The sequence below is a fragment of the Dama dama genome, chromosome 6, assembly GCF_033118175.1.
Source record: "Dama dama isolate Ldn47 chromosome 6, ASM3311817v1, whole genome shotgun sequence".
Taxonomy (NCBI): domain Eukaryota; kingdom Metazoa; phylum Chordata; class Mammalia; order Artiodactyla; family Cervidae; genus Dama; species Dama dama.
In genome coordinates this window covers 30,959,218-30,986,166 of record NC_083686.1, presented here as the reverse complement: position 1 = coordinate 30,986,166, position 26,949 = coordinate 30,959,218, and the positions used below count along the sequence as shown (strand labels likewise).

General features: G+C 36.8%; 1 protein-coding gene across 3 annotated transcripts in view; it reads right to left on the bottom strand.

Moving 5' to 3' along the window:
• LOC133058532 (UDP-glucuronosyltransferase 2A2) overlaps positions 1-26,949 on the bottom strand; it is a 41,916-nt gene that overhangs the window by 13,098 nt on the left and 1,869 nt on the right. Inside the window, exon 1 of one of the 3 annotated variants that reach the window (XM_061145232.1) lies at positions 14,553-15,298. The exons of the other annotated variants lie outside the window; for them this stretch is intronic. Coding sequence (XP_061001215.1) covers positions 14,553-15,276 — 724 coding nt within the window. The 5' untranslated portion in view covers positions 15,277-15,298. Of the gene's footprint in view, positions 1-14,552; positions 15,299-26,949 lie in introns of those variants that run through there. 3 annotated transcript variants of the gene reach the window in all.

The window sequence follows — 26,949 nt, the reverse complement described above, 5'->3', positions numbered from 1 at the left end:
AAATCAAATAAAAATACAATTCTTTGACAAAAATAAGTTCTTTCAGGAAATAAATTCAATCAAAAAATTTAACCACAACTCCAAGTACTGATGGATTTCATACTCATGGTTTCTCTCCAATCAAATGACCCATGGCAGATTGCTACTGCTGCTGCTGCTAAGTCACTTCAATCGTGTCTGACCCTGTGTGACCCCATAGACGGCAGCCCACCAGGCTCCCCCATCCCTGGGATTCTCCAGGCAAGAACACTGGAGTGGGGCGCCATTGCCTTCTCCGCATGGCAGATTAGCTGCATCCTATTAACACAAAGGACCTCCCTGATGACTCAACAGTAAAGAATCCACCGGCAATACTAGAGACTTGGGTTTGATCCCTGGGTCTGGAAGAGCTCCTGGAGAAGGAAATGGCAACCCATTGCAGTATTCTTGCCTGGGAAATCCCTTGGACAGAGAAGTCTGGGAGGCTGCAGTCCATGTGGTCACAAGAGTCAAACATGACTTAGCAACTAAACCACCATAAACACCAAATCAGCTCTCAGGGGTTTTCTAATTTCCAATCAGGACTATCTTTCTACCTTTCGGCTTGTTAGTTTCGGGTTCACTCACACTGTTGAAGAATCCCACCAGTATCAATTTACCTTGTATTGCTGAGTCAAATCTCATCCCTTCATTGATTTGCTATTATTTTCTCCATAGGAAATCCCTGAGTAACTTAAACCTAATACAACCCCCTTTGTAATGCAGATTACACATGCATGGATTACTAGTATCACACATTTGAGTGTCACCTTTAAATGATGTTTTATGAAAAGGATAGATTCTATATATTCATTTTAGGATATTTGTAAAGAACAAGTACTTACAAATTACTCAGTCAATCATTTGTATACACAAAAAATATGTGTTGCATCTAAGTAAAGAAAAATTCAGACGAGAATGCTCCTTTCTTAAAGATTCTATTCAGAAATGGTGCTTTTATGTACTCCAGGTTGAATATCCTTTTTGAAGAATTGCTACTATTTTGTAGTGTTTGGATATATGTCAGTAGTTTTATGTGCATGTGTGTGCTCACTTGCTCAGTTGAAGTTATAGAGGCAATGATTTAACTTGGTAATAAAAAAGCCATTTCCAAGGACACTTAGCGTGAAATTGCCAAAGACTGGATGAGAACAAAACACCACAGTTTCCCCACAAACATGCTTATGTTTTTTAGATGTGTTGCTCCATGTGTGTGACATCATGTCTTGATTACTAAGTCCTTAGGAGAAATCATATTTTTGAAATATTTTTGAAAGACATAACTTAAAGTATTTTAGTACACTAAAGTATACTTAGTACTTAAGTAAAGTACTTAGTACTTAGTAAAGTACTTAGTATTTTAGCATACTTAGTATACTAAAATTCTTTATTTGAAACAGTTATGCACAGTATGAAATACATATCAACGCAAGAACAAAATTGTGCTAAAGTATGAAAAAGTTTTAAATTTCTTAAGACATTCTAAATGTTAGGCTGAGGACCTGTAAAACAAAAATATGGAATTAAACTTTACCATCAATCTTTTTTTTTGTTATTATTTTGTTACACAAAATGAGTTATAACCACAATAGAAAATTTACAAATAATTGATCCATGGCCACTAAATTTGAATTACCATGGAAATATTGTTGCTGTTTGAATCTATTATTTTAATCCTTCATGATGAGTCTACTGAGATACCTTTTAATTTCAGAGAATTCTTAGAGGGAGCCTAAATGTATGACAAAATGCTACATTGTAGATGAGACAGATTGCGGTATTCAGCAGAGGACAGGTACAAATCTCTCAGTGGTAACTCATGCAAGCTGTAGATATTAATCCAGAGACAACCTTACTAGGCTTTCTAGACTATTTATTTCTTTTAAAGACATGCTAGAAAACTAACATGTATGATTTCTGTATCACAGTCTATGAATTAATACCTTATTTTTTAGAGCAATTTTGGATGATAGCAAAATTGAAGGAAAAGTGGAGATATTTCCCACATATACTTGTCTTCACACTTGCATAGACTATCCCATTATCAACATCTCCAACAGAATGGTACATTTGTTACAGTTGATGAACTCACACTGAAACATTATAATCACCCAAAGTTCATGGTTTACATAATAATTAACACCGAGTATAAATTGAGTGATCTTAGACAAATAATAAAGACATGTATCAATCATTATGGTATCATACAGAGAATTTTCACTGTTCCCAAATTCTTTTGTGCTCTGCGTATTAATACCCCACTTTCATCCCACACCCTGGCAACCACTGATCTTTTTGTTGTCTCAATAGTTTTGCCTTTACAGAATGTCAGAGTTTGAATCATTCAGTACATAGACTTCTCAGCCTGGAATTTTTCCTTAATAATATACTAAAGGTGCTCCCATGGTTTGATGTTTTTCTGAGACTTGATAACTCATTTTTTAGAGCTGAATAATATTCCTTCTTTAGATCTGCCACTGTTTATTCATTCACCACTTGATTTATTCCAAGTTTGGGCAGTTATGAATGAAATTTCTATAAATAACTATAAATATGCACATTTTGTGTAAACATAAGTTCTCAATTCCTTTGAGTAAATACCAAGAAGTGTGATAGTATGTAAGAATTGGTTTACTTTTATAAGAAACCACCAAGTGTTCCCCAAGTGACTGCACCATTTTATATCCCACTAGCCATAGCTTCTGTTTCACAACTTCCGAGCTTTTGGAGTTGTCAGTGATCTGCATTTTAGCCATTTTAATAGATGTGCAATGGTTATCTCACTGTTATCATTACAATCTGCATCTCTTTCCAAAAAAATTACATGGAGCATTTTTTATATACTTATTTGTCAAATATCTATCTTTTTGTGCAGTTCATTATTATCTTTGTCCCACTATTTAATCAGGTGTCATTATTTCTTCTTGGGGTGTTGTGTTTTTAAAAAACATTTTGGCTCTTTACCAGACATGTCTTTTGCAGACATTGTCTTCTATTCAATGTCTTGCATTTCTTTCTCTTGACCTTGTCTTTCACGGAGCAGAAATTTCTAACTTTTTTTTGAATGTGATAGAAATTATCCCCTCAGCTTCTGTCGTCTAGAAATGACTATAAAGTATGTCAGTATAATTTTATCTTTGAATTCATTCCTGCTACAATGTTTTTATCTCTTCTTTTTGGCTTTTTCTCAGGATTTGCATCTCTCTGTTTATTCAGAACATCTGTTCTTACATACTGTCTACTTTATCCATTAGATCCCTTAGCATATTAATCAATGTTGATTTCAAACCTTGTTTTGATAATTATAGCATTCTTGCCATCTCTGGTTCTGATGATTGCTCTGTCTACTCAAAGTGTGTTTTTGCCTTTTGATGTGCCTTGTAATTTTCACTTGATAGTAAGACATGATATAACTGGATGAAAGAGACTATTGTAAACAGGCATTTGAAAGGCAGTGGTGAATTGGGGAGAGAAGCATTCTATGGTCTTAAGATTAGTCTCAGTATTTTACTGACTCTAAGCCTCTGTATTCTTCAAAACTATCTCTCAGGTTTTTCTCCCACTTTATATGGGGCAGGATGGTCTGGAGTTGGGTATATCCCTTTTCCATCCAGTAGTTTAGAGGGGCTTGGAGTCAGGTATTCTTCTTGCCTCCGGTCAGTTAGGCTCTGATAATCCCTAGCACAGTGTGAACCAGTTAACTAGTTTACCCTGAGGACAGACTTGTTAGGATGAACAGAGGGCTCTGACTTCTTTCAAAATGATTCTTTTCCTCTTTCCCTAACTGGAAGCAAAGGCTATTTCTTTGATTTTTATTATGAAAAACTGGTTGAGCTCCTGGAAAGAAATCTCACAATATTGTGGGGACTCCCCTCTGATCAGGTCATTAATATCTTTTTTGTATAGTTCTTCTGTGATCCAGATAACCATGATGGTGTGATCACTCACCTACAGCCAAACATCCTGGAGTGTGACGACAAGGGGGCCACAGGAAGCATCACTATGAACAGAGCTAGTAGAGGTGATGGAATTCCAGTTGAGCTATTTCAAATCCTAAAAGATGATGCTTTGAGAGTGCTGCACTCAATAGGCCAGCAAATATGGAAAACTCAGCAGTGGCCACAGGACTGGAAAAGGTCAGTTTTCATTCCAGTTCCAAAGAAAGGCAATGTCAAGAAACGCTTAAACTACTGCACAACTGCACTCATCACACACACTAGCAAATTCTCCAATTTAGGCTTCAACAGTATATGAACCTAGAACTTCCAGATGTTCAAGCTGGATTTAGAAAAGGCAGAGGAATCAGAGATAAAATTGCCAACATCTGAATCATTGAAAAAACAAGAGAATTCCAAAAAAAAAGAAAAAGTCTACTTTTGCTTTATTGACTACACTAAAGTCTTTGACTATGTGCACCACAACAAACTGGAAAATTCTTTAAGAGATGGGAATACCTGACCACCTCCTGAGAAATCTGCATGCAGGCAAGAAGCAACAGTTAGAACTGGACATGGAACAACAAACTGGTTCCACATCGGGAAAGGAGTACATTGAGGCTGTATATTGTCACCCTGCTTATTTAACTTCTATGCAGAGTATATCATGCTAAATGCAGGGCTGACTGAAGCACAAGCTGGAATCAAGATTGCCAGGAGAAATATCAATAACCTCAGAGATGTAGATTGCACTAACCTTATGGCAGAAAGTGAAGAGGGACTAAAAAGCCTCTTGATGAAAGGGAAAGAGGAGAGTGAAAAAGCTGTATTAAAACTCAACATTCAAGAAACCAAGATCATGGCATCTGGTCCCATCACCATTTCCCCAGCAAATAGTTGGGGAAACAATGGAAACAGTGACAGACTTTATTTTCTTGGGTTCCAAAATCACTGCAGATGGTGACTGCAGCCATGAAATTAAAAGATGCTTATTCCTTGGAAGAAAAGCTATGACCAACCTAGACAACATATTAAAGGCAGAGACATTACTTTGGCAACAATGTTCTGTCTAGTCAAAGCTATGGCTTTTCCAGTAGTCATGTATGGATGTGAGAGTTGGACCATAAAGAAAGCTGAGTGCCAAAGAATTGATGCTTTTGAACTGTGGTTTGGAGAAGACTCTGGAGAGTCCCTTAGACAGCAAGGACATCAAGCCAGTCAATCCTAGAGAAAATCAGTCCTTTATATTCATTTGGAAGGACTGATGCTAAAGCTGAAACTCCAGTACTTTGGCCACCTGATGCGAAGAACTGATTCATTGGAAAAGACCCTGATTCTGAGAAAGATTGAAGGTAGGAGGAGAAGGGAATGACAGAGAGTGACATGGTTGGATGGTGTCACCGACTCAATGAACATGAGTTTGAGCAAGCTCTGGGAGTTTGTGATGGACAGGTAAGACTGGCGTGCTGCAATCCATGGGTTCACAAAGAGTTGAACATGACTGAGTGACTGAACTGAACTGAACCCTATGACTTGTTCCCACTGGATTTTTAAGATTTCAAGTTTGTCCACAATAAATTTCCAGCAACTCATTAATTACAGTTCAGGTGTTCCTACCCAGGGTCTAGTTCCTGTGGTGATTTCCAATTCTGAGTCTCTGCTCTTGAATGTCTCTTTAGATAACCTGAAACTCTGTTTACTTCAGAAGAATATACAGTTTTGTTATTAGAATGAATGTGAGAGTTTGATTATTTCAATAATATAAAAAAGATGAAATGGCAGCTACAATTTCTGTGTATGAATTGAGTATAACTAAACTGTGTATTTCAACTTATAATTTTGAATAATTTTAGAAGAGATTCATAAAATATGCAGATTAGAATTATAAAGTCTTGCTGAAACCCTTTATGGAAAATAAATAGAGCTGTTATGCTCATTGATAAGAAAATAAAAATTCACAGAGTTGTTCATTCTCTCCAAATTTATCTATAGATTCCTTGCGCATGCGTGCATGCTCAGTCACTTCAGTCATAAAGTGAATCTATGGACTGTAGCCAGCCAGGCTCTTTTGTCCCTGGGATTCTCCAGGTAAGAATACTGGAGTGAGTTGCCATGCCCTCCTCCAAGGGATCTTCCCGACTCAGAGATAGAACCCCTGTCTCCTGCATCTCCTGCATTTCAGAAGGATTCTTTACCCACTGATTCACTGTGATTCCTTGTATTTCTCACTAAATCTCAAAATCCCAAGATTCATGAAACTTAACATTTTTTTTTTTTAGAATTTCACATTTAATTTTAGAAATCTATTTAGAAGAGCAAAGGGCTAAGAATAATCAAGGTATTCCAGAAGAGATACTAGGAGAGAGGCTGTTATCCTTCCAGATATTTTGAACAGGATGACCAAATAAGATACCCATCATGTACCCCCACCCGCCCCTAACAACAATGATTTGGCATTTATTCACAGATATATGTGTCTTGTGGGAGCCCTGAGATTCAGACAGGAGATTGTGAAATCTGGGTACAGTCCAAGACAGAAAATGACCTTTTGAGAGGGAGGCTTGCAACCAGATGACTGATCCAGAGAGTGGGTTCCAGGCTGCAGACATGGCAACAAGTTCTGTACCACTGAGAACTCAGCTATAGTATGTTTCTCTTTGGCTCTGTTACTAACATTATATGCCAAGGAAACCAAGAGGAGCCATGCCCACTCGACCACTCCATGTTGAGTAATAAACATCCAGACCTCTGTCCCAGCTATAGACCTTGAAGTGGCCAACAGCTGGCTCAAACCCTGTGGGATCCCCAGAGGCAAGTTGGACAAACTTGGTCAGACTGTGGATTCTGAGAAGGCCCTATAACTGGGCTATTTCCTGTCCAAGCCACAGTCCTCAAGTAGCCCAGCTGGCAGAGCAACCAGGCAGGAAGCACTCTTGTCTGCACCTCAGGGTCCTGAAAGTTTCCTGTGCTGAACTCCAGTCTCCTCATGACCAGTCTGCCAACAGCCCTGAGGGTTCAGGGACACAGAGGGAATCACTCTAATCGGCAACCTAGAGATTCTGTAAAGATTCCAGACTTGGTTTCAACCCCTTCTAGCCACCATCTGATAGCTGTCATAGTAACATGCAGACTAAGCAATAGACACTCAAAAGCGGTGTCCCCAGAGATGCTGAAGAGTTCCCTACTTAGCTGCAACCCCATCACAGCTACAGTCCATTTGCACACCTGCTGCTCAGGGATCCAGTAGGAGACACTTCTGTCTGTGTTCTCAGAGGTCCTGAAAGGGCTCTACACTCAGTTTCAGCCCCTTCTAGCTACAGTTCATAATTCTACTTTTGGATGGGTGAATAGAGAGAATGTGCTATGTACATACAATGGAATATTACTCAGCAATGAAAAAGAGTGGAATGTTGCTATTTGTGAAAAAATGAATGAAACTTATGCTAAGTGAAATATGTCAGACAGAGAAAAACAAATAACGTATGATGTCACTGAAATGTGGAGTCTTAAAAAGAAAAAAAGCCATCTCAAAGAGGAGAGGAGATTGGTGGTTGTCAAGAACAAGTAGGGATGGGGGAATTTAGGGAGATGTTGATCAGAGGGTACAAACTTTCAGTTATGAGGTGAATAAGTTCTGGGGATATAATATTCAGTATGGTGACTAATAGTATGGTTAACAATACAATACTATATACTCAAAAGTTCCTAAGAGAGTAGATATTGAATGTTCTTACCACAAAAGTAAATAAATATGTGAGGTTATTATTATGGTGAAAATTTTTGTACACTTCTCTGTATAGCAAGTTGTCACACTGTCCACTTTAAACTTTGACAATGTTATATGTCAATTACCTCTTTTTTTTTTTTTTGGCCATGCCATATATCAGGTGGGAACTGAATTCATCAACCAGAGAAGGAACCCATACCCCCTGCAGTGGAAGCATGGAGTCTTAATCACAGGACCCCCAGGGAAGTCCAGTTATGTCTTAATAAAGCTAGAAACAAGAACAAACATAGAAGAAATCAAATATCATAATGAATCAAAGAAAAACCACTTAAGTAGTGAAAATTCTTAATGATACAGGAAGCATTGCAGATAAGTAGGAAAAAGAAAAAGCTTTGAATAAATTATAATGGTACAACTCTGTATCCCTGGGCAATAGTAGGAAGAAAAAAGGAGAGAAGAGGGGTAGAGAAGGAAGGAGACAGGGGAGAAGGAGGAAGAAGGAAGAGCAAAAGAAGAAAGGTAAAAAGAAGAGAAATTGAGAGCAACATACAAAATACAGAAAAATAAATTACTAAGTAGATTAAAATCTTCAAAAGCAAAACCATGATTTCTCTGAGGACAATATAAAAGGAAATCTTTATGCTTTTAGAGTAAGAAAGGATTTGCTCAAGTGTTTAAAAAAAGAATATGGCTAATTATTTTACTTCATTAGGTTTAAAACCCAAAGGTCTTCATACGATATTTAAGAGAACGAGAAGCACATCACAAACTGCCAAAGTGTCTACAGTACATGAAACTAACAAAGGCTTGTCTAGACGATAAAAAGAATTTATTGAAACAACAATGAAGACACAAGAAACCCTTTAGAAAAAAAATGGACTAACAACAAGAGAAGGATATTCATGGAAAAGAAACAAAAATAGCCCATAAAATATGAAAAGTTACTCAAGCCAGTAATAATGAAGGAAATCTAAATGAAACCACAGATAGTATTTCAGATCTATCACTTTGACAAAGCTCAGAAAAATCATTTCTTTGGGAGATTATAAAATTACAACATGTTGACAGTTGCTGAACTTTGTAAACTTGATAAATATCATTGCACATGTGTGAATTTTATGGTATGTCAATTACTCCTCGTTGATTAATAAAACTCATTCAATAATATGCTGCCTAAAGATGTGGTACGATGAGAAATAAAATGCTGTGTTGGTTAAGGTAAAAATTTGTATAGTTTTGGTTAAAGTACAATTTTTTGACAAAAGCCTGAAACTACCTAGTAGGGGAAAATACAGATAAAGATTTAAACATAGATATATGGTTTCTATCATGTTGGCATGTTTGCTTCTACAACAGAGGGCATACACAAGAATGTTCATAATAGCAGTATTATATAATAAATTATAAATAGTTGTGTGCATGCTAAATCTCTTCAGTTGTGCCTAACTCTGCAAACCTATGGACAATAGCCACCAGGCTCCTCTGTCATAGGATCCTCCAGGCAAGAAAACTGCAGTGAGTTGCTATGCTCTCCTCCAGCCGATCTTCCCAACCCAAGGATCGAATGCCTCCTATGTCTCCTGCTTGGCAGGCAGATTCTTTACCACTAGTGCCACCTGGGAAGCCCAAGTAGCTTGTTGTTGATACACAAAACATCAGGTATACAACAGAATACTCTCTACAGAGCTTTAAAAAAAAGAAAACACATGATTGCATCCTAAAAATTATTCTGCATAAGTAACATTTCTATGTTTGTATGTATAATATTAGAAAATTAAATTGTAGAATGTTAAAGAAATCATATATAATGATAGACGTAAAATTTCCGAGAAAATATACACCAAATTCAGGTTTGTGGTTTCTACTGACAGAAGAGCATTTCTAAGAACTGTAATGATCTATTTCTTAACTTGCTTTATATGTTCCATTCATACAGAAGTTTATTTTATTATTTCTCTCAACTGTATACTTACATCTCTTCACTTTTTATTGGTATGAAATTTTCTAAAATATGAAATTATATGTATAATATTTTAAAAGATATAAAATATTTCTATCTATTGATTTATATTGATAAATTTCTGAGTCGACTGAGGGACTTGAAAAGACATTTGTAATGCCCATCATAGAAAATTAAAGATTTAGATTTCCTAAAATGCCAGACCAATTAGAGATCAATAGGATAAAGAGTCCAAAGAAAATTGAATAATTGCTGGCTACCTAAGAAAATATCTGAGGATAAGAGCTAAATCATTCAAAAGTTTTAGAGGGCACTGTAGCAGAAACGTAGGTACAAATTTTAGGGAAATACTTCTTTTTGTTGTTTTTTTGGTAACAGCAGATCTGGAACAATCTAAGTATAGCTTTCACACTAGACAAATTAAATGATTTGTTACATACACTCATATGAATATTACTAAAGAATAATGTAGGTTTTAATATGTTGTGAGGAAAGATGTCAAATCAATATCAAGTGAAAATAGGTAAAGATGAATATCACTGTTCCTACTGGTAAATATATATATATATATATATATACATACATACATACATATAGGCAAGGCAAGTGTTAGTCGCTGAGTTGTATCCGACTCTTTGCGACCCCATGGACTGTAGCTCTCCAGGCTCCTCTGTCAATGGAATTCTCTGGACAAAAATATTTAAGTGGGTAGCCATTCCCTTCTGCAGGGGATCTTCCCAACCTAGGGATCAAACCCAGGTCTCCTGCATTGCAGGCAGATTCTTGACCATCTGAGCCACCAGGGAAGCCATATATACATATACATATATATATATATACACACATTCATACATATACATACACACACACACCCATACACATAAATTTATGTTTAATAGTTAGACAATATTTTAATGTAAAGACAGAAGATAAGAGTGCTTATGTAGGAAAAACATAAAGCCAATTATCATTCACTATATATATATAGTTTTGTTCCATTCAAATTTTTAGCAATTTGTACTAGCTATTTTTTTCATTACGTCAAGAATGAAATTATACTCATAGTGTCTTCAGAATTGCTTAATAAAGAAGATGAAAGAGTAGAGCAATGAAAATTGATGACAGTACTTACAGTAAACGAGAAATCTGTTAAAGGTGGTAAAGTAAAAAATTGGCCATTGATCCTAAGGACTATATATTTTGTATAACATGTACCCATACAGAATCCTTTACCTTTCCTATATTTATGCATAATACAACAAATGTCTCCGAAAGTTATCAGTTGGAACTAGGACAGCATCTCTAATTATCAGAATATATTTCTAGTTTTGTGTTTTGCATTTGTTTCTGAGAGAAGAATTGAGGCCAAGGAACTGATCTTATTTATCTCAAATCCATAGAGCCTAACACTTTGCCTACACCAAGAAAGCACTTGTGTGTGCCTGCTCAATCAATTCGGAGAAGGCAATGGCACCCCACTCCAGTACTCTTGCCTGGAAAATCCCACAGACAGAGGAACCTGTCCCCTGTCAGTCCATGGGGTCGCCAAGAGTCGGACACGATTGAATGATCTTACTTTCACTTTTCACTTTCATGCATTGGAGAAGGAAATGGCAACCCACTCCAGTATTCTTGCCTGGAGAATCCCAGGGACGGGGGAGCCTGGTGGGCTGCCGTCCATGGGGGTCGCACAGAGTCGGACACGACTGAAGTGACTTAGCTTCAGCAGCAGCAGCTCCATCACTTCAGTCCTATCCAACTCTGTAATTCTATGGACTGTAGCTCACCAGGCTCCTCCGTCCTTGGGATTTCCCAGGTAAGAACACTGGAGTGGGTTAGGATGCCATCCTCCAGGGGATCTTCCTCACCCAGGGATCAAACCTGTGTCTCCTGCATTGCTGGTGGATTCTTTACTACTGAGCAACCAGGGAAACACTCAGGAATGTTTATTGGTTGCTATGTTATTTATTGTTAAATCAACACAGTGTAAATTCAAAGTCATGTGTAAAGCTAAGGATTTTTACAGTGCTTTTTTTTTTTTTAAATCTTAGTTCTGTATAACAATGTGTCTATAAAAACCAGTGTCATGGACTGAACTGTGTTCCTCTTTTATTAAAACACTGAAGTCTGACAGTATTTGAAGGTAGATCTTTTAAAGGCAATTAATTAAATGAGATCATAAGAGTGGGCCTTAATCCAATATGACAGATCACCTTATAAGAATAAGAGATCCTAGGATATACATATGGGCTTCCCAAGTGGCACTAGTGGAAAAGAACCTGCGTGCCAATGCAGGAGACATGAGACACAAGTTCAATCTGGTCAGGAAGATCCCCTGGAGAAGGACATGGCAACCCATTTCAGTATTCTTGCCTGGAGAATCTCATGGGCAAAGGAGCCTGATGAGCTACAGTCCATAAGGTTACAAAGAGTAGGACGCGACTGAAGAGACTTAGCAAGCACGCAGGATGTGCATATATAGAGGAAAGACCATGAGAGGACATAGCAAGAAAGTGGGCATCCGCAAGCTGTTCAGATAGGCCTTAAAGAAAACCAGCCCTGACAAAACTCTGGTCTTGGACTTCTAGCTTGCCAAACTGAGAGAAAATAAATTTCTGTTTTTAATGCCATCCAATCTTTTAAATTTAGTTATAACAGCCCTAGCAAACTACTGCATTAAGGAAGTTAAATTAGTTAAGATTTCTAATACCCAATATGATCTTTGTTAGTCCATGTTTCTTCATGACTCTCAAATTGTATTTGGAGTGGTAATAAATGCTGGGGAGAGTGTGGGGAAATGGGTACACTCCTACACTGTTCGTGGGAAAGTAAGTTGATACAGTCACTATGGAAAACATTAGGAAATTTCCTCTAAAATGTAAAATTAAAATTACCATAGGATTCAACAATCCTATCCATGGACATATGGAAAAAAACTATAATTCAAAAAGATACATGCACCCCTATGTTCCCAGCAACAATATTCATAGTTGTCAAAACATGGAAACAGCCTAAATGCCCATCAACAGATGAATAGATCAAGAAGCTATAACACAGATATATATAACACATATAAAACACATATATAACACATATATATAACAGAATGCTACTCAGTCATAGAAGAAAATGAAATAATTCCATTTGCAGCAACATGGAAGCAACTAGAGATTATCATTGTCAAGAAGCAAAAGTTAGAACTGGACATGGAACAATGGACTGGTTCCAAATTGGGAAAGGAGTACGTCAAGTCTGTCACCCTGTTTATTTAATTTCTATGCAGAGTACATCATGCGAAATGCCTGGCTGGATGAAGCACAAGCTGGAATCAAGATTGCCAGGAGAAATATCAATAACCTCAGATATGCAGATGACACTACCCTTATGGCAGAAAGTGAAGAGGAACTGAAGAGCCTCTTGGTGAAAGTGAGAGAGGAGTGTGAAAAAACTGGCTTAAAACTCAACATTCAAAAAACGAAAATCATGGCATCCGGTTCCATCACTTCATGGCAAATAGATGGGGAAACCATGGAAACAGTGACTGATTTTATTTTCTTGGGTTCCAAAGTCACTGCAGATGGTGACTGAAGCCTTGAAATCTGGAGAAATTTGATGTTGGAGAAGACTCTTGCGAGTCTCATGGACAGCAAGGAGATCAAACCAGGACTGATGCTGAGGCTGAAGCGTCAATACTTTGGCCACCTGATGTGAAGAACTGACCCATTGGAAAAGACCCTGAAGCTGGGAAAGACTGAAGGTAGGAGGAGAAGGGGACGACAGAAGATGAGATGCTGGGATGGCGTTTCCAGCTAGATGGACATGGGTTTGAGCAGGCTCTGGGAGTTGGTTATGGACAGCGGAACCTGGTGTACTGCAGCCCATGGGGTCACAGAGTCAGACACAACTGAGCAACTGAACTGAATTGATACATATGTATAACTCAATCACTATGTTATATCGCAGAAATTATTGCATTTTAAATCAACTATACTTCAATTAAAAACAAAACAAAACAGTGTTTGGAGTGAAAGCCAGCTTCAGTGATGCAATCAGATATGAGCTAGACATTTGAAAATTGCAAAGCAAAACCATTTTTTATTAGAAAAAGCAGGTGATTAAAAATAGAATGTACATAACTAGTGAAGTGAAAAAATACTGTTTTTAATATCTTGAGTTATAAACTCTTTCAAGTTTCTGCTTAATTTTTCAGTTTTCTGTATTATACTCCTCCAAAACTAGGAAACTTCTCAGTATGACCCATTATGATGAAGCAGTTCTCATAGGACTTACTGAAGTTTCATCCAAAATTTATGAGAGATAGGAATACATGGTACTCTGGTCCAAAAGAAGGATAGTTTAAATTTTAAATCTAATATTCCATGATTTTCAAAATTTGTAGAGCAAAATTCAGACAAAATAAGTTATATACCAAATTTAATACCACTGTTAACATGGGTCAGGTTCCAGACTATTACTAAAATCAGGCAAGGAGACTATCTTCCTCTTTTAACAAACATTGCACTCACTTAACCACTAAGAAATCAAACATCTCCTCTATGAAAACTCAGTGTATTAGACTTATTTGTGATATCCTGCATCTGACAAAAATACATATACCATTGGATTGACATTTATTAGCATGTTTTATATTTCATTTTGTTTTGGTAACAATCTTTTAAGTATTGAAGTATCCTAATAAATAGAGGACTGTAAAGAAAGAGGAACCATGGCAAGAAATTTCTTGCCTCCCTTCCCCAATTAGTTATTGAACCACAGTTCCTTGATATCAATTGTGGAGCTTTTGTGAAAGTAAAAGTTTTAAAAATAGATTCCTTTCCTCTTCCTAGACTTTTCTGAAACCTCCTCGGCATCTTCTGATAATTACTTGGGAATGAAAAGCAGAGTCTCTTACCTAATACTTCACTGTAAAACTGGTCCCAAAGCTGAGGGTCATATTGTTGGAGCCAGAAGTCAAAGAAAATGGTAAACATTAAATTTTTTACCCTTTGCAGAAAGGTCATTTTGTCTGGTAATCCTGCCATGACAACAGGCACGTAGGAAGGTGGAGATGGAAGTTGCCCACAGTATTTCTCCATTGTACTACCCAGGGAGAGTCTTAATGTATACACAAAAGGAATTCCCAGAATCTCAGCAATCAGCTCACCACAGGGCGTCACAGGGTCTATAACCATAACTTTATAGTTGGCGTCCTGGAGTTTCTTCATGATTGTCTGGTTGTAGACAACACTCTCACAGTTAAGTTTTAAATCTGCACTTATTTGAAGAAAAAAATCTTGAAGTTTCTTTGCTGATTGCCAGGGTGACAATGTTGGCATGACGTTAACAGATAGATCTAAAAATTCGTTTAGACTTTTTTCAGCAACCTCTTTGTCCTGCGGCACTGAGAACATCTCGAAGTTCAGTGTGGAAGGCTTGTTGTTGTCAATGATAAAATTTTGTGACGACACCAACACAGTCACTTCATGGCCTCTTTCCGTGAGTTTCTCCAGAATAACCTTTAGATTGAGCCAGTGGCTCATGTCACAGGGCCACACCAGGATCTTCTCACAGAATCCACAGCCCGTGTAACAGAACTGCAGCAGTAGAATTGCTGAAACCCATTTCTTGGACATCATGATAGCAGCTCCCTCACACACTGCTCTGCAAACGCTGAATGTTTGTTGGGCACAAAATTGAAGTGGCAATTTAGACATCAATCAAGTTAAAAATTAATTTCTGGAGTTAGGAAACTTACATGCAGAGAACTTTGCCAGTTGTTAACTGGGCATGATATTTGTTCAGGAGAAGAGAGGAAATATTCATATATTTTTGAGGAAATGATTGCAACCTTCTAGGAGTTTTAAAAATAGATTAAAATAGAAAAAAATAATGTTTTATTGACATTTTTAAAAATATGATAGAACCCATTTAAATATATCTAGCAAATAATATGGTGAATCTCATGGAACATGATGATTAATAATTTGGGGAAACATGAAAATATATGTCTTCTCATAAAGTTGGTCACATGCTAGCATGTAGATAGAACACATACATTGCCTAATATAGGAGGAATATGAATATACTAAATGTTGTACAGAGATACGGGATTTCAGGGTCTCAGAATATGCTATCACTCTAATGTGAAGAAATCAAAGTTTCAACACAGAGGGGACATTTCAGCTAAACTCAGAAGCAAAGAATACAGGAGAAGGATTTTAAAGTTGAATAGAAGAAAGGGATAAAAAGATGAATGATATGTAAGTCATGGTCATTTAAGTTTACAGTTGTTAGTTCAGTATGTATGGGGCAGAGGCTAACACAGAAACTGTGCAGAAAAGGGAAATATTAGTTAAAATAGGACCCTTTGGAGAGCCTTAAATGCTGTACGCTGGGTTCAGTTTTAATCTTCATAAAAAGATGTGTACTCAGATTTTCAGATCAGGTACAGAAAATGATCATGTATGTCCTTTAATAAACCTAAACTGGCATCTGAATATTATTTGAGTTGCAAAGAAAAAAAGCATACATAACTAGCTAAAATTAAATTTTAAGACAGCAGGATTTGATCAGAGTATCAGGGAGAATATAATATTGGTTTGGGAATAGAGGGTCTAGAATGAGGGTCATGACTGCTGAGAAGTGAGGGGTGCTCAGTCATTAACAAGGGAGTGCTTGGTTTAGACTCTGAGCAATCAGAGAGTGCTAAGAACTCTAGAAAAATCACAAAATACTAAAGGAGTAGTAGTTATGGAAAAATTTTTTGACTGACCATGTGTCATTAATGATTGAACATTGTGTGAATCTCAAGAGAGGGGAAATATTTGGGAGCACAGATTTTGTGTCCCATCATCAATCTGTATTTCAGTCCAATTCCAATTTCTTTTCAAAACGTTTGATATTTCATGTCTTCAACAAGCAACTTTTCGCACTTACTTTATACTGGATTCTATACCATGCACAGGGTATAAAGAAACAAGTAAGATACGCTTCTAATTCAAAATGATCTCATAGATTATTGCAGAAAATAAATTATCACGATAATTTATACTTCTCCCTTATACTTCTACAAATATAAGGGAGATGGATCATAGAAGGTATAGATGAAATGAGGAAGGGCAAAGCCCATGAAGGAGGTTGCTTGGTGGGGTAAGATAATGATGAAATTGTAAGTTAGCTAAGTCTTTAAGAGTCTACTTAGTAGGTTGAAAAGTATTACTTAAAAGTGAAAGAGAATGTTAATGTATCTGTGTTCTAAGAATTGTGACATAGCTATACCAAGGGTTATGTTCAGTTACAAAATAATATTCATTTCAATAATTTGAAAGAGATATATTGAAATTTCAATTTCCCTTGAGAGCTTTTCTGTTTTGCCAAAACAAAAACCCAGAGTAGGTTTGCTTAAAGATGCAAAGAAAAATCTGGGATCAAGGATTGAGAGTTGTGTTGTGCTGCATAATTAGGCTTTACATAAACTCTGCTAATGACTGGTAAAAAGCATAATCCAAAAGAGAATCAGAAAACAGAAAGCTACAACAGAACCATAAATTCACTAAGAGAAAACAGATAATGTTATAATCTTAGAGGATAAAAGTCATTTTACACAGGATAAATAGCCCCAAAGTGATTAAACAAAGATTGATAAATGTATCTAATCACTACGATGAAATTCATATGTTGTAAAAATGTTTAAATGAAGTCAAACAGAGAGCAGAGATATATAGTACAGTTTAGAAATTGACCTCAGTATACATGTTATTGGGCTTCCCTGGTAGCTCAGCTGGTAAAAAATCTGCCTGCAATACAGGAGACCTGGGCTCAATCCCTAGGTTTGATCCCTGGGTTGGGAAGATCCCCTGGAGGAAGGCATGACAACCCACTCCAGTATTCTTGCCTGAATAGAGAAATATCTCTAAGTTGTTTTATTATATGAGAAAACTAAGGGAGAGCTCAGATTTTGAAGAATGATTCATTTTCATAAATGTAAAAGTATAGACATATATTCACTTATATCCAACTGAAACATTTAAAATTCTGAATAAAATATAAAATTGCCCCATAAAAATTCATTTCTGATTTTCAAGAAAGTAAAAAGTCAGCAGACAGAATCCCTAAACAAAGTCAAGGCAGGAATTCTGATGTTCAATCTTGTTGTTTCTTTGTAGAACACACCATAGGTGCCAAGAGTGGAGAGAAGGAAAGTCTGAAGCCTTGCCGTGATCCTACACCCTGTGTATGTTCATGTAATACTAGATTCTCAAGATATGGCCTCCCTTTTACAAATAAATTCACTTACACAGAAGTTTACAGCAAGGATAATTGCTAGTTTTGACTTGCTGGTGTGTAGATGAAAAAGATCTTTTAGAATTCTTAACAGTCAATCTTCATATGGATTTCCAGCTCAAACTAGAAAAGCCTCTTTGAAGAAACTTTGAACCCAACTTCAAAGGTTTCCACTGATAAAGTTTGAAGGTAAATAAGCACCTCCTTGCTAAAAGAAAACAAGGCTTCAGGACTGAGAACCAGCAAAAGCAGCAGAAGCCAGAAATATGAATTCAATGATTTAAAATATTATTGTATGAAATGAAAAATAAAATTATTTTTACAATAAATTTAAAGGTATGAAAGCAAAGTCTGAAAATATTGGTAAGAAACAAGAGATTAAAAAGAATAATTGTGAAAATTTGCCAAAGAAACAAAGTGAATTTCTGGAATTTAAGAATTCAATAAATCAGATTTAAGTTAATGAATAGATTGAAGAGTAGATTAAGCACAGCTGTACAAATAAACAGTGACCCAAAAGAGAAATCAAAAGATGTTATGCAGAATTAAGTTTTGAATAAAAAATGGAAATAATGATAGAATGTTAAAGATGCTAGAATGTTAAAGATGCATGAAGAATAGACTAAGGCCTTTGAATCTAGTTATTGGTTGTGCCTACTCAGGGCTTCCTCTTTCAAGTCTTTTTTTAACTCTTTAGAGCTTGTGCATTTTTCATGCAGCCAGACTGCACAACTAAGCCCTAAATTTCTGTTCTTTTACCCAAATCTTCCAACGACAAAGTAGTCATTTTAAACATAAGCAATTCTAAATTAAGTCGAGATTTCTGTATATCCTTCAGGATTATTACTATGTTTTACTAAATGTGATTTTCTATTTCCATTGCTCCTTCTGAATTATTCACTGGAATTTTATTGGAAAGGATTATAAAAATATGTGCCAACATATGATTAGTATGATTTGCAGTCTCACAGTATCTTGCTTCAAGATGCTTGCTCATCACAAAGGGGAAAATAGGGAGCATCCTGGCAGACGCACTTGTAACTAAGTGATCAAAATATGGTCACTAGTAATAAACTGTCTATATGATGTACCTCTGATGCATCTCACTGTGAAGGGCACAAGGTTACTTCTATAGTATTCTTACCCCGAACACATCATCTCTCCCTAATCACAAGAAAATACAGAAAAAAAGTTGAGGGATATTCTAAAAATTAACTAGCCGGTGCTCTTTAGAAAAACAGAGAGAGCCTGTGGGAACTGTCAGAAACTGAAGAGCAGGGAGACTGGACAAGTAAATGCAAGGAGGAAACCTGGATTGTTTACTGAAAAGAAAAAAGGATATCAGCAGGATAATTGATCATTTTTCATAAGAATTTCTAGTTTTGATAATTTTATCATGATTATATAAAATATTGATCTTAAAAACCCAGTCAATTAAAAAATCAATGATTCCTTCTATATTTATTAATTAGAATTTAAATAATTTCCCATTATTCACTTATTTATAGTTATATTGCTGTAACTCAAAAATGTATTTTTATACATTTAATTATAATCATTATTTATTTTATTGTTCAGATTGTCACAGATATTGGAAAATGTTTCATACATTGGTTTCTACATCCTTTTGATATGGCCGCATCATTTTCAATTACTTGTTACTTTTTGAAACCACAAAATGTTTCAGGATCATCTACTATTTTCACTGTCCCAACCTTAGAACTGACCATTTCTTCAAAGAATGCTGGTTCATTTTATTAGAGAACGGCACTTAAAAATCAAGATGAGTATATTAGACGTGTTCATTGTTACTTGTGTTTCAGCCATATATAGATAGATATAGTTCAACTTTAAACAACAATATCAGCAACATCAATGTCAACTTAGAAACACACACATATATAATATTGACAATTTTAGAATTAGCAATAAGAAAAATAGCTAAAACATTATGGATGATTCAATAAAACACTGTAATTCATGATTGCAGTGTCAATTTTTGTGTAAAATATTTTTTTATTTTTTAATAAAAAAAAAGTAAAATTCTAAATTATAAAATTTTTTGGTATCCATTTATTAAATAGAGTATCCTTTCTCCTTTGTATGTTCCTTGTTACTTTGTCATAAAATAATTCTCTACATATTTGTGGGTTTATCTCTGGCCTCTCAATTCTGTTTCATTGATTTATATGTCTATTTTCCAGCCAATTCCATGCTGTCTTGATTACTATAGCTTTGTAATACAGTTTGAAATCAAGGAGCATTGTACCTCCAGTTGAATTCTTCAGTTCCAGATTTTCTGCTTGAGTATCTTTAGAGTTTAAATATCCCTGGTAAATTATTCTTTCTGTTAATTAATTCATTAATCTTGTTCCTGAACTCAATAAATTGCCTGAGTTTTCTTGTCATTTTTTGGATTTCTTCATGATAGCTATTTTGAATTCTCTGTCAGATTATGATATTCTGTGATTTTAAGTTTGGTTTTTGGAGAATTTTCATATTCTTTTTGTGGAACAATATTACTGTGGATCTTCATGAAGCTTGAGTTGTTCCTCTGCTGGCACATTTGAAGTAGTGAATGCCTTTCTTCTTTAGGTAATGTTTTCTTTCTTTTCTCGGCTGGTAAAGAATCCCCCAGCAACGCAGGAGACCCCCTTTTGACCTCTGGGTGGGGAAGATCCCTTGGAGGAGGGATAGGCTACCCACTCCAGTCTTCTTGGGCTTCCCTTGTGGCTCAGCCGGTAAAGAATTCTCTTGCAATGTGGGAGACCTGGGTTTGATCCCTGGGTTGGGAAGATCCCCTGGAGAAGCGCATGGCAACCCACTCCAGTGTTCTTGCCTGGAGAATCCCAAGGACAGAGTCCCTGAGGCCGCAGAGTCTTGACACCAGCGAATAGCTGAGCAGGAGCAGGATTCAATTAGCTGCCCTTCTATTGTCTTCCAGTAGGTGGCGCCACAGCACAAGTTTTTGGTTTTTGCTTACATGCGCTCTCTCTAGCTCTGTTTGAGCAGGCACTTTCCACCCTCCACTAGCTGTCGGAGGTGTTCGCTGGCGCTGGCATGTCACTGCTTTGGAGTCCTCAGCGCCCTGCTACAACTGGTGTCCCTGGCATCGCTGCCTGAGGCTCGAGGAGAGCGCGTGCTTCTGTTGGGTCTGTCATCTCCCGAGTCACACACAGGCTTGGTCTCTGGTCTCCACGGGGGTGATGGAATTTGGGGAAGGTAGGGATCACAAGTTCCTCTGCTGTGAGTGTTTGGTCCTTATCAGTGGAGCCGGAGATCAAACATTATTCTGTCTCATCGACCCCTTACTCATTAACAATGAGTGCTGATGACAACTGACGCAAGCCTCTCCAACCACTACATGGGGATGACTGACAATGCAGAAAGAGAAACAGGGCCACAGAGGAAATACATAAGAAGAATGAGCTAAGTGGTAGGAGTTATTTAGTCTGATAAGGGTCTGAAAAGGACTGGAGAGCAGCTTAGAGATTGATTGATGTGTTGGTCACAAAGGTACATACATTTGATATGCAAATCACTATGTGCTTTATGTACTTTAAACAGATACATGCAAATTATTTGTTAATAAAAGATAATAATGAGACAGCACTGCACTTCATTATGGTTACAATTAAAGTAAAAGAATGAAAAGAAATGCCAAGTAAAAATGGAGAACAATTGGAATACTAGTAAATGGCTGATGAGATTATTAATTGGTACAAGAACTTGAAAATTAGCAGTATTTTCTAAAGCTAAACAGATTCATACCCTATGACTTGGCAATTCCTTTCTTATATATACACCTTGTAGTATAACATACTTGTATTCACCGAAAGACATGTACAAGAATGTTCGTAGCAGTGTTTATCATACATAGCCCAAACCAAGACAGCCAACATGACCACTGACGGTAGAATGGATAAGTAAAATTTACATTAATTCAAAAGATTCTGTATAGCTATGAGAACGAACACACTACATCTACATGTGACAACTTGGACAAATATAAAAAGCATGATGCTAAATAAAAGGAGCAAAATACAAAAGGGCCATAATGTGTGGTTCATTTATACAGTTTAAAATTGGTCAAATTTAATCTGTGGTGTTAGAAGTCAAAAAAGTTGTTATCTTCAGATGGGTGTAGTCAGGACTGATATGAGGAAGTTTAGGGAATTACAGGTGTAATAATGTTTTGCTTCTTGGTTTGGGTTCTGGTTGCATGGGTTTATACTACGAAATGGCAATGAACTGTCCAATTTATGACTTAGGTTTTACTTGCAAGAAAGGTTATACAGAATCTTAAAAAGCTCACAGCACTAACCATAGGAAAACCATGTGTGAGAAGGAATTAAAAGCCTACGTGAGGTTCAATTCCTGGTTGGAGAGCTAAGATCCCACATGACTCATGGGCAGGAAAAACAAAATATAAAACAGAAGCCTAATTTAATAAAGACTTTAAAAATGGCCCCAGTCAAAAAAAAAAAATCTTAAAAAAAATTTCCTCTGTTCTTTATTATATTATGAAAGTAATCAGTGTAAGATTCAGAAAAGACTAAGTAATCAAAGAAGAGTAAGATAAAAATCACTGCCAGAGGTCACCCTTGCAAGCTTTTTTCCACTGTTATAAACTCAAGGACTCCCCTGCTCATGGGTTCCCAGCTCTAGCTGTAGGGTGGCATAGATAACCTGAAAATATCAATCTTTCCCATTCTTTCTATAGCATTTGATCCTTGATCAAAGTCAAGCATCGTTCAATATACCTTTGAAATTAGGCAAATGTGGGTGCTGTCCATTGTGTAGATGGAAGGATGAGAAGCTAGGTCATGGGATATGCAAATGCCAAACAGGTCAGTGAGTGGCAGAGTGAATAGAATCCAGGCTTTTCCCTTTCACAGGGCTGGAGGTACTGACACAGGCAAATTTCCTTTTTAAAAGCCTTTTGTGTTATATTTCAATGAGGAATATGTCAAAAAAGTAGCCATTGAGATAAAGGGTATTTTCTTTATGTATTGCAAACTAAAGGAAATAACTGTATCTTTAGAGTCACAGCTATGTGCTTTATAAATATTTCTGATAGCCACGTCCCCCTAATTGTTCAATATCCTTTCTGATGAAGCAGAGTCAGTTCACTTTGGGTTTACGACCTCTTGCTTGTTACTGTGAAGACACCCTGTGGTTAGAAGGATATGCAACCTTTCAAAGTTGCCCTTAAAAAATATGAGATTTATACAAGCAAAAGGGAAAAAAGAAGTTGGCTTTGTTCCTTTTGAAACTCTTGGTCTCAAAGTTTTAGGCACTGAAGTTTGTGCTGGTTTTGCTGAGGTGAGTGGTGGTCTCCTAACATCCTTTGGTTGACTTTACTGGATGCTCCATGATCAAAAGTGAACATTTATAACCTGTTTCAAACGGGAGTTTGGCAGAATATCTGATAAATTGGTGTTCGAATCAACTGACCTTGACTGATGAGATTATCATCACCACCCACAGCAGCTACAGCAAATACCAACCCCACGCTGGCCACTCAACTACACACTGGTAGGAAATGACATAAAGGCCACAGGAGGATGCTGCTATGCCATTTCTAATGATCTTCATAACATTATGGTCATTTTATTATATTTAGAAAGCAATGTTATCCCACTAGGGTTTACTATAAATCCTTTTCTTAACTAAATCTACAAACACACGATTACTTTTTATCAATAAATCTTGAATATTTAATAACCTAGAAGAGTTCAAGAATGAAACACTGGAGGTTTCATCTTAGGCTGTGCATAGCATGTTATATTTTCAAGTTGGTTCCCAAGAGTTTTTTTTAAAAATTGTCTTGAGGTTTGAGGATATTAATCTAAACTAATTTTCAAAAGTTCAAGCTTTAATTTTCTCTTGAAAGTCTCTCAAATAGCAAGAAAATTTTAGTTGAATTCAAGTTCACACTCTTTATAAATTTATTACAATCTATAACATTGTGAATCTGAATAGTGAAGATACTTAATGAATAAATAAATAAATAAATATAATTACAAAATAAGGAGAAAAAAAAAAAGCCTATGTGAGGGCAGATTAACAAAGATCCACATTTTCCAGGGAAAAGAGATGTTGGTAATAGTGATTAGAATGGGAGTGGGATACAGAAAAACAAACAAACAAAAAACCTCGGGCCTCGGGTGGAGAGGGAGGTGGAAGGGGGGATCGGGATGGGGAATACATGTAAATCCATAGCTGATTCATGTCAATGTATGACAAAAACCACTACAATATTGTAAAGTAATTAGCCTCCAACTATTAAAAATAAATGGAAAAAAAAAAAGGCAGCCAGAAATCAAATGTGAAAAATGTACTGAGTAATTTAGTACAGCTTCAGGCAAGTTTGCTAGAGGGGAAATATTATGAGGCTCATTTATTTTATGTTTTTTTTAATGGTCTGGAAAAAGATAGGGTTACTTATAGGGAATACATCTAAAATTTAGCAGCAGGGAAAGCGGGACCAACAAGGAACCTACATGGCACTTACAGGTAAAAGCAGGTGTCAGTCACAAATTGGCACTTGCCATGGACGCTTGCCATTTACCTCTACAAGGATTCATGTCCTGCTGAAGCTGCTGATCTCCAACACCCCCTGAAGGAGTTCAAGGTGGAGAATAGAAATGAGGTGCTCTGTGCTCCAGGAAACTGGCAGGACACATCCTCAGACAGTTAGATTTTCTCAGGAGTTGATTTTATAAGCCCAATTCTTATATCTCCTTCTATCTAGAAAAACACTAAAATCCTTCTTCGTGGTGACAATTGCTTCTCATGACTAGCAGAAGCTTCATGAGACCAGCAGAAACTTTCTACCAAAAACATGCGCTTGATCGCATGTCCTCCCCCTTTACCAAAATCACATATATATTGACCTTCCCCTCTTACCTCTTTGGAACAGTCTCTCAGAGCTACCTGAGGGGCTGTCTCCTAGGCTGCAGTCCTCATATTGCCCCCAATGAAACTTAACTTGCAACTCTCACATTGGGCATTTTTTTTTCTTTTTGTCAACACAGGCTATACTGGCTGAGTGGTACATAGATTAGTACTGGTCTTTCCTCTCTTCTGTCTGCAGAGTGCTGGGAAAAATAGAGACAGACCAGGAAACCAAAAGATAGAGGTGAAATGGGCCCATTCAGTTTCCTTATCAATTTAACTATTTTCATTACAACATTCAAGTCCTTGGCCTTCCTGTGGCTATAGCAAAGGCTAGTACCTAGTCCTGCCTGCTTGAGAACTACCTATGGGGTGCATGTAAAGCAAATCTCTCTGAAGTTGGGAGAGAAATCAGATTTAGTGTAGTTTGAAGATACCTTGCAGAACAACTGGCCAGGACAAGATTTATTTATAGATTCACTCCTGAATATAAAAAATAATCGGCCTATATTCCCAGATAAGCCTGTCCTATTTGGAGTTAGAAACATATTTAAAATAAAATTGATGATCATTTTAATTTACTTCACTCACAAAAGATATCCTCACTGACAAATAAAGCAGAGTTTTTAACCAGTTTAATCAGATGTTTCCTTGATGAATGAATGTTAGTCGCTCAGTCATGTCTGACTCTGCGATACCAAGGACTATAGCCCACCAGGCTCCTCTGCCCGTGGGATTCTGCAAGGCAAGAATACTGGAGTGGGTAGCCAATTCCTTTCTCTGGGGGGATCTTCCTGATCCAGGGATCAAACCCGGGTCTCATGCATTGCAGGCAGATTCTTTACCATCTGAGCCATCAGGGAAGCCCATTTACTTACTTCTATCTCTTTCAAAGTAGATATTTGAGGGGTTTTGTTATTGCTTGTTTGTTTTTTACATTTTATTTTTCTAGCCTTTCCCACAGAACTGAAGAACGGATATTGAAATGGACACTTCACAGCACATCACGTTATGAAACCTCTTGTGTTGAAAGAAAATAATATCAAATGTATAAACTGATCTGTTTCAGGATCAGGTTACAGTTCACAGGTGTCTCTAATACTCGATGAATGTAGTTGCAAACAGAGGACAAACTGGATTTTACCAGTTCTTCTTGAAAATATACTTCTATTTGAAATAAAATATTCAAGGTAGTTATTGTTGTCCAAGTACATTGAGTAACATGAGGAGCATAAAGGATTTAAGTAAATAAGATATTCCATTTCTTAAATACGTCTGCAGCTAGATTATTGCCCTGTGAAAATGAGAAGTTGGGAACATTCTGTATCACAATGGTTTTACACATGTTATATAATCTGTCAGGACACCATTTGAGAAAGATTTTGTATAGCGCAGAGGCGTTTATTTTCTACAAATACTTACTGACTATGTCCTATTTACATACTCCCATGATAGTATAATCAGGACATTGTCATTGCATAGTTCTGTGTAGTTTGTTATAAATAATATTCAACATAAATGTAGTCCTTTGTAATTGATATAACATTGCTGCTATTGTTCAGATGCTGTCATGTCTGACTCTTTGTGACCCCATGGACTGCAGCACACCTGGCCTCCCTATCCTTCTGTATCTCCTGGAGCTTGCTCAAACTCATGTCCATTGGGTCAGTGATGCCATCCAATCACTTCATCCTCTGCTGCCCCCTTCTCCTCATGCCCTCAATCTTTCTAGAGTAAAAGAATAATATCTTGCATATTACCTTTGTAAGAAAGTACCATTGGTAGCATCACTTAATTGCTGTTAATTAGTATCCCTGCTACTACTAACAAATCTAGAGGAAAAAAGCATTTAGGAAAGAATAAAATAGAAAAAGAAAGAAAGGAAGACTCATGAAGATCAGAAAAAGAGGTAATACAAACAATAAACCATAACTGGCCTTGACAGTTTGCTTTATTTTGTTTGATTTTCATAAAGAATCAGTAAGGCAAGAAACCCTGAAGCTTGCCAAAGATCCCTGAGCAATTAAGCTGGAGGCAATGCTGGCCCAAGCACCCAGGGGAGCCTCAGGATGGAGAGATAGTGAGAGGCAGAGAAGAGTACAAATTCAAGTTCCCAGTGTCTAATC